General features: G+C 35.3%; 1 protein-coding gene across 1 annotated transcript in view; it reads left to right on the forward strand.

Annotated features, from left to right (window-relative positions):
• Positions 1-4,602, forward strand: part of RYBP (RING1 and YY1 binding protein) — a 67,491-nt gene extending 62,889 nt beyond the window's left edge. Inside the window, exon 5 of the mRNA XM_081944809.1 lies at positions 526-4,602. Coding sequence (XP_081800935.1) covers positions 526-778 — 253 coding nt within the window. The 3' untranslated portion in view covers positions 779-4,602. The remainder of the gene's footprint in view (positions 1-525) is intronic.
• The last annotated feature ends 3,392 nt before the right edge of the window (positions 4,603-7,994 follow it).

The raw sequence follows: 7,994 nt of genomic DNA on the forward strand, positions 1-7,994 counted from the left end.
TACATTTGCAACAATTTAGATCCTGACCCTTTACATTGCCATGTGCAGATGCTTTTTTTGTCCTACAAAATTGCACTTTCAGGGGCGTAAGAGGTTGAAGAATTGCAAGCACAGAATTTTTTGTATTCCAAAAGGGACTCTCAAAAGCTTCCTTGATACCTTTGTATCTTTAGCATATTACTATACTTCTGGCTGAATGCAACAGAGAATAATTTCCTACTACTCCAGAGCTCAAAAATTGATTCCCAAAGTACATTTACCCATTGGAAATTGAAAATGCTGCTATTATAGACTTTTTAGACTAAGCGTTTAAAGACAGCAAAAGATCAGATGTTGCAGGGACTGGGAGGGGTAAACAGTGTTTCTTTTTTTAATGTAGAACATCTGCAGTTTTTAGAATTCTTACGTATAAGCTGAATAAAAGTGTCTTGGCAGAAGGCTCATCTATTATTTATATTCCAAGTTGCTTCTATTGTTATCATTGTTGCTGCTGCTATTACTACTCTTTTGTTGTTGTTGTTGTAGACCCAGACTGAAAAATGTGGACAGAAGTACCGCTCAGCAGCTGGCAGTCACAGTAGGGAATGTCACAGTAATTATCACAGACTTTAAAGAAAAGACTCGTTCTTCCTCCACATCTTCATCCACAGTGACCTCCAGTGCTGGATCTGAACAGCAAAATCAGAGTAGTTCAGGCTCCGAGAGCACAGACAAGGGCTCATCCCGCTCTTCAACGCCAAAAGGCGACATTTCGGCAGTCAACGATGAATCTTTCTAAGAATTGCACATGGAATTGTGGGAAACTTATGAAATCAGGGTATGAAATTCAAATATTCCACCTGTCCACCAGGACAACCTGAGAAAGCTGCCAGTGCCACCTCCTCTTTCTTTTCTCCTTGTGCTTCAACATGCTTTTTGGATATCCTTCCCTTAATTGATGACACCTGGACGCTTTGGTCTGACTGTGGGCATTTGGCTACCAAGGAATTTCGCACCCTGAGAATTACTTTCTGATGTTTATGTATTCCATTGTTTTATATGATTTTCCTAACAATCATTTATAATTGGATGTGCTCCTGACTCTACTTTTTTATAACTCTGCTGTGCACAGTTTTTCCATGAATCTTACCACCAATTTTATTTTTGTCTTGGGTGAGGGAATGTGATGTATGCGTAAGGGCGGGCTTATAGGAGGGTTTTTATTTATTGTATTCACAAACTTCATTCTCTCTTGTTTTTTCAGCATATTTTTTGAGTTCAAATCTCCCTCTTCCAGTTATACTGTGTACTATCAGTTTTGATATAAATTATATATATATATATAAATATATAAATATATATATAAATAAAGTATATATAGGGTTATTTGAAACCAATACATGGAAACGCTGGTGCTTGAAACACTGTGAAGCTAAGCAATTTAAGATCTGGGACAGCGAGTGCCGTTTGGCAAGTGCTGAAACCCAACCGGAACCAGTCTTAGATCAACAAAGTGTTCCCAGAGGTCCTAACAGAAACAGGACTTGGTTTTTCTCTTGTGCTTTGGCTGAAGAGTACTGGACAAAAATAGATATCTATTTTCTTATTTTCTGTTCTTTTTGAAATCCAAAAGGTGCTCCAAGTCATTGCATTTCCAGTTAAAGTATCGGAAAACAATAAATTTCTAGCCCTTTCCTACCACAGTGTACAACTTTTAAAAACAATGAACAACTCCAATTTCAAAATGCTTAGTATTAATGTCCCTGATGACTGCACATTAACACTGCCTATTTTGAATAACAAATCTCATTCTCTTCTTGTCCAGATTTATATTGGTGATGGGAAAAGATTTTTGAATATCAGTGGGGAAATGTCAGACAGCTTTTATAATAGAAGGCAGTCCAAGGCCTTAATAATAAGTGCTCCCCTTATAATAACATGAACCGAGATCTATTGTCATATGAATTGTTTTCAGTTCAAATCTTCTATATGTGACTCTGCTTTTTTGTTAGTAATTTAATTCATTTAATTCCATTTCCTTAGGATTATCAGTGCTTAGACATGTCTCTCTACCATGACTTGGTCTGAGAGCAAAAGATGTAAAGACATTTTTATACTAATAAGGGAGCATCAGAATGGCAAATAACTTCAATTTTTGCTTCGAAAACTATTCTGAGATTGTTTACTTACAGATCCAAACTCTATTGCAGTTTTATCTAGCCGGTATGTTTTTCTGCTTAAAACACTAGAAAGAAGATGGAACACTTAAAAAAAAAAATCTTCAAACTCTTATTGTGTGCTTTTTAGGTGACCCAGAGTGCTTTGCTATAATTTCAGAAACCATTTTTTTAGTTTTATCACAATGATTTCCATCTAGGTTTTCTCAAGGGCCACTCAGCAGAACTTGGTGCTAGACAATTACTGTACTCATTTCTTGTTTGAATAATATAAATTATTTCTGTTCTAGAAAGGCATGAAATGGTTGTGTTTTATCAGTTTAAAGCCACAAACACAAACTTCTTTTATATCAGTCTGAAAATTTTGACCTATGCTTAACTGAATAAAGTAATTCTGCTCAAACAGGTAGAGTAGCAGAGCAGTGCCTTTGCAGCTGCATCTATTTTGATGGGTTTCTCATTCAGTTGTTCTTATATCTATTCTTTTTTTTTGAAAACTTATTTTTAAAGTATTTATTGAAAAATAAAAAAGAACCAAAGGAAAAACAGATGTTTCTTAAGCTCTGATAATACAATATTATCGTAGTTTTTAATAGTCCACATCAATTCACATTTTAACATTGGTAAACATTCCTTTTACAAGTTTGACTATTCCTTTAAAGGATCTCAGGGAGGGTAAATTGGTCAGCCATAATTTATTTTTGGAGAAAAAAAATAATTTTTAGAGATGTTTTCAACTTAGTCCCAGATGTGTGTGATTTGCACAGATTTTTTAAAAAAGAAACTTACATCTAAATTAATTAGGCTTGTATGCATTTAGCTCCTTCCCAGCAAAGACCCAATCTCTGAGCGTGTCTGCTGGAAGTTCACCAGTATATACAAATGTGTATTCCCTCTGTGGCTTGCTAGAATACGGCCTTGGTTGAAGTTGGGGGAAGAGCAGTGTGCGTGTTTAAGAAAACCACTTACAGCAGATACCACCCTCCAATCATTGCTGCTCCATTCATTTCCAAGGTGGCTTCTTGTGGGCTGTCATTCCAGTGGGTAAGCAGCAGGGGTTAATGGGTTCTTCCTTATGAAACCTGTCCCTTAGGTTAGGGAATAAAAGCTTTAACCGTAATGAGCTGCTCATTGGCTTACCAATTCAATGAAATCCTCTTTGGGTTTTCTTTTTCCTTTTTTCCCCTATGTGTGCCTCTGTGCTATATTATCTTGTTAGAATAAAGTATGCAAATCCATCTTTGGCGCAAGTGGAGTGATTGAAACTGCATTTGGCTGAAATTGTCAGCTAAGCATTCAAACTTTCTTGGGCCGCATTTTTTACCATTGTGTTGTAACTAAAAAAAAAACACACCTTTTTTTTTAAAAAAAAAGCATGACATTTAAAAATTGGATTATCTTAACTTCCTGCATTTCATTTAACTATTCAGTAGTTGGAGAGCATGCTTTAAAATATTAGTGTATAAGAAGGGCCAGAAACGCTTCGTAGCCAGTGGCACAGAAAGCAGGTAAGGAAAAAGCACAGTGTTACATTTTCAAAGTTAAATTTTTACACACACATGCACACCAATTACACATCCATACACACAACAGGTTGCTTGACTTCCTCTGTTTGAATACTTTAAATATGTCATGCAAAGAGAACAATGAAAAGCAAAAATGTTTAAGATGGGCAGTTTTAATTGAAAGCATTTTGCTTCTTCAAAATCAGTTTCTATTTTAAAACTGGGCAGTGGCTATATTCATAGAAATACATCTGCCTTACCAGTACCATTTCGTCTACTTTTTAAAAACTGTTACCATAAATTATTGAAGTTATTACTTGCTGACTATATAACCTTTGCTTGTATGTAACTGAAAAAAATGATTTGAGAGCCAACATTTACAATACGACAATGGAGCTGAACAGTTTTTAATGCGCAAGCAGTTCTGTTCTTGAGTATGACTTGTAACCTTAATTTACTGTGTAAAGATGGTTACATTATTTCTTTAGCTTTGTTTGTTTGGAGACAAATAGAGAATGCTTGTTTAAGTATGTCAAAACATAATTTTATCTTGTGAATTTTTATGTTAATGTATTATACGAGCTATATTTTTCATTTGCCCAGAAAGACAGCTTGTATAACGCTTTGGAAGTTTTCTGCTCTGTAAAGTCTTTAGAGCTGACAGTCCTGTTAGGTTTGTTTTTAATCTTCATGCTAAAAGTGTCAATGGTGATTTTGTGAACTGGTCAGAAAAATTCACAGGTCTTAAATGTTTTCGGGAAATTTATATTGGACACTGCTCTTTGTCTAGCAAATAAAAGATGTTAATATATTCCTGTTACCGGCATGTGCACGACTGTTATTAGAAGCCACTTTATCATTTTCTTGCTTTAAATAGAAATGTCTATTTATGAATTCTGCTTGTAGTTTTTTCACAAATAAAATAGTAACATTTAATTAAATCTGATTTTCTATTCTTTGATGTTGAGGAAAGGGCCAAGTCAGTTTGCTGTGCTAGTATCTTTCTAGGTAAACTTTTGGTTTTATTTTACATGTTTAACATGACATTTATATATCAACAGTATGCATGTTTTAGGGTACTGATGATCCAGATAAGCCATTTATATTAATACTTTTTTTTTCTTGCACTTGATCATATCCATGAAGTGCCAAGCTTGGAAATGTGTACTTTTTCATTCTTTCCAGCAAAATAATATCTTTTATACTAATATGTTGGGACATGTATTAACCGAACATGTTCCTTGTTGAATCTAATATTCTAGCAGATTATTAATAACCACAAGTTTCTATTGAGGTGCATATCCTTCTCAAGTTGTATAGGAAAAAAAATCATTACTGTAAAAGATTTGTGAAACCCTGTACCTAGAATGAAAAAGTCATGAGGCACTTACATGTTCAATTGTTTAAATATATGTGGGAAACACTGATAAATTTAAATTTTTGTTCTTTGAAACACTGTATCTAGTTAGTTCAAACAGTAGAGACTCTAAGAATGAAGCTACAGACAATCTAGATCAGGGGTGTTAAACTGGCGGCCTAAGGGCCAGATGCGTCACACACAGGCCACATCCACCCCAGCTCCGCCAAGGGGGAAAACGTCATGATATGTCACTTGAAGGCAATGTGACACTGCGAGTTTGACACCCTTGGTCTAGATTGATTTGTTTCTACTGTATATCCTGTCAAAACTGCCAATTCAGACTTCGAACTCTATTACTCTCTTTACAGGGGCAGAATGTATAAAGTATAAATCATTAAACACGATGAGCTTGTCCTGTAGAAACATCATTGGGGATCTGTAATTTGTTTCTGCTGAATTGTTCCAATGTACATGACGGTTTTCATCTATTAAAGTAATTTGTGGAAATTTATGTAATTTTGAGCTTGGTTGTTTGCTTGCAGAAATTTTGTTACCTGACATCTTGCGTGGCAGAAAGGAGTGGGATTTGCTTTCGGCTTATATATAGTATCTTGCCCTGACGTTGGTGGCGGTATTGCTTCCTCGCTGGTTTCTTGATTAGGCTGCTGCTGTTTACTGCTTGGTTGAGTTGGTTGTTCCTCGATTAGAATATTGTTTACTGCTTGTTTACTGCTTGTTATGGTGTTAATCCCTATTTATCTTGGTGTTGATGACTAGAGAGGAGGCAATCTGGTTGTTTTGGGGTTTTTTTAAGTTTCTCTTTTTGTGCGTATGAGACTCTTAAATGATGGATAAAGGTGGTTTATCCCTATTTGCCTATTGATAGCTGATTTGTCTCAGTTCTAAGCTTTCGGGAATTTCCTAGTATGTTTTGCTTAGTCTAGGATGCTTATAGTTTCCTAGTTGAAATTATGGTTAGGTCTTCGTATGTGTTGCAAAATTAAAGTGTTTCCATTGGGTCTTCTCGCTAGTTGGTGTTCCTGGATTCAGTCTTCCTGTCCTACATATACTGCATGTTGTAGATGACTCCTGGTTTTTTTTCTTCTTGGTCTTTTGGTTTACTTAAGACATTCTAGAGGTTTTTAGCTGGTTTATCTACTGAGCCAATGCTATATATGGTTTATGTACTACCATGATGCTGTGTGGTTGTAATTGTCTATTGGTTGTTTCTGAGATGTTTTTGATGGATGGAATTTTTATTTACGTATCAGATTGATATGCCATCCATCTCTTTGATAAGGTAACTCTGGGTGGCTTACAAAGAGTAAAAAGAATAAAATATAAAACCAATTAAAATTTTAAAACCTATATAAAAACTAGAACCAAGGAAATAGTGTGGGAATGAAATCCTCTTATCCAGTTAGCCGCCTCCAACAGTGAGCACCACCCTCGGGGCTCCAATGTTGTTTTTTATAACATACGTTGATTGTGCCACAGTGGTTGATTTGTCACACTTTTTTTTAAATATATAAAGTTGTGCAGGTATTCACTTTGTGGACATTGTATAGGCGGTTTGTTTCTTGGGTTACTGCAGTGCATTTATGCACTGTCCATGTGTTATGTACGGTAACTTCATAACACATGGACAGATTTAATCATAATTTTAACTGAGAAATGTGAGCATCCTAGACCAAGCTCAATCAAAAAATGCTAGGGAAATCCTGGAAGCTTGGCACGCAGGTATATCAACCATCATGAGACACATAGATTCAAAGATACAATAAAAAAGTTAGAAAGAAAAAAGGCAGAGTATCTCCTTGCAAGCATTCAGGTGAGCATGGTTTAATACCACAATTTACACCAGTCTAGTAGTAAACAACCTAATCAAGGAACTACCAAGGAAAAAACAATACCCCCACCAACACTGACAGGGCAGGTCACCATATATAAACAAATCCATTCCTTTCTAGCGAGAGCACTGAAGGTATTATCATAATTCTGCCAGCAAACAACCAGGCTCCAAGAGCACCAAGAACTCCACAGTCCAATCCTGAGCTACAGATTTTCTCTTCTGTGTAGCCTCCCTCCCCTTCCCAAGAACAATCTTTTCCAAATCAATATTTTTACACCATACAATGCTTGATTGCTCTTTCACAATCCATAGTTTACATTAATATCGGTGTCAACTATATTTATAAATGGATGTTATTTGATGAAGCAAGAAATCTGGGAACAGTGTGAGCTGAAGCAAAATCCACCAGATTTTCAATGATCACATTAAGCAGAGTTGTGCATTTCTTTTTTCTTTTTGGGATGCTCACAGTTCAAGACCTTCAAATTTGATGAATACTTTTTAATGCATAGGAACTTGATACATAATGGGAGGCTGTTTTAGCCCTAGTGCTAGTTTTCTCAGATATAAATTTTATAGAGAGGAAGCTTGCAAATAATTTAGATGAGATGGGTAGCACACAAATCTAGTAAAGAAATAAATGCCCAATTTAAAAGTTTATAATGATGTCTGGCAGATGAATTATAAAATATGGATAGAGCTGACAAAGTCAAATTCACTAGCTGTGTTTTCAGATAAATTAGTGAACAAAGCTAAGTTGAAATTAAATAAGTGTAGAAAAAAAGGATGAATCTGAAGTGTAAGTAACTCAAGTGTAAGTAGAAAGAATGAAAAAGGAATGGAAATGTACTTTTAAAACTTTAAAATATTCACTATTCACTAAGGCTAGTGTGAAAAAGTGCATGAAAAAAAATCAAGGTGAAACAAGCATGGGGGAGGAAAACATAAGTTGTGTATATCTAAAGTGCCATTTAATAAATGATACCAAATATATTTTATCAGAGACTACTGAATATAAATTTTCTGCTGTAGTCATTTCCCTTCAGCAACCACTAGTAAAGAAAAGATGGTAAAGTAGTTAATGAGACTCATACAAGTGTTATATGTTTTAACCCTGAATG

The sequence above is a fragment of the Natrix helvetica genome, assembly GCF_964273705.1.
Source record: "Natrix helvetica genome assembly, chromosome: 1".
Lineage (NCBI taxonomy): Eukaryota > Metazoa > Chordata > Lepidosauria > Squamata > Natricidae > Natrix > Natrix helvetica.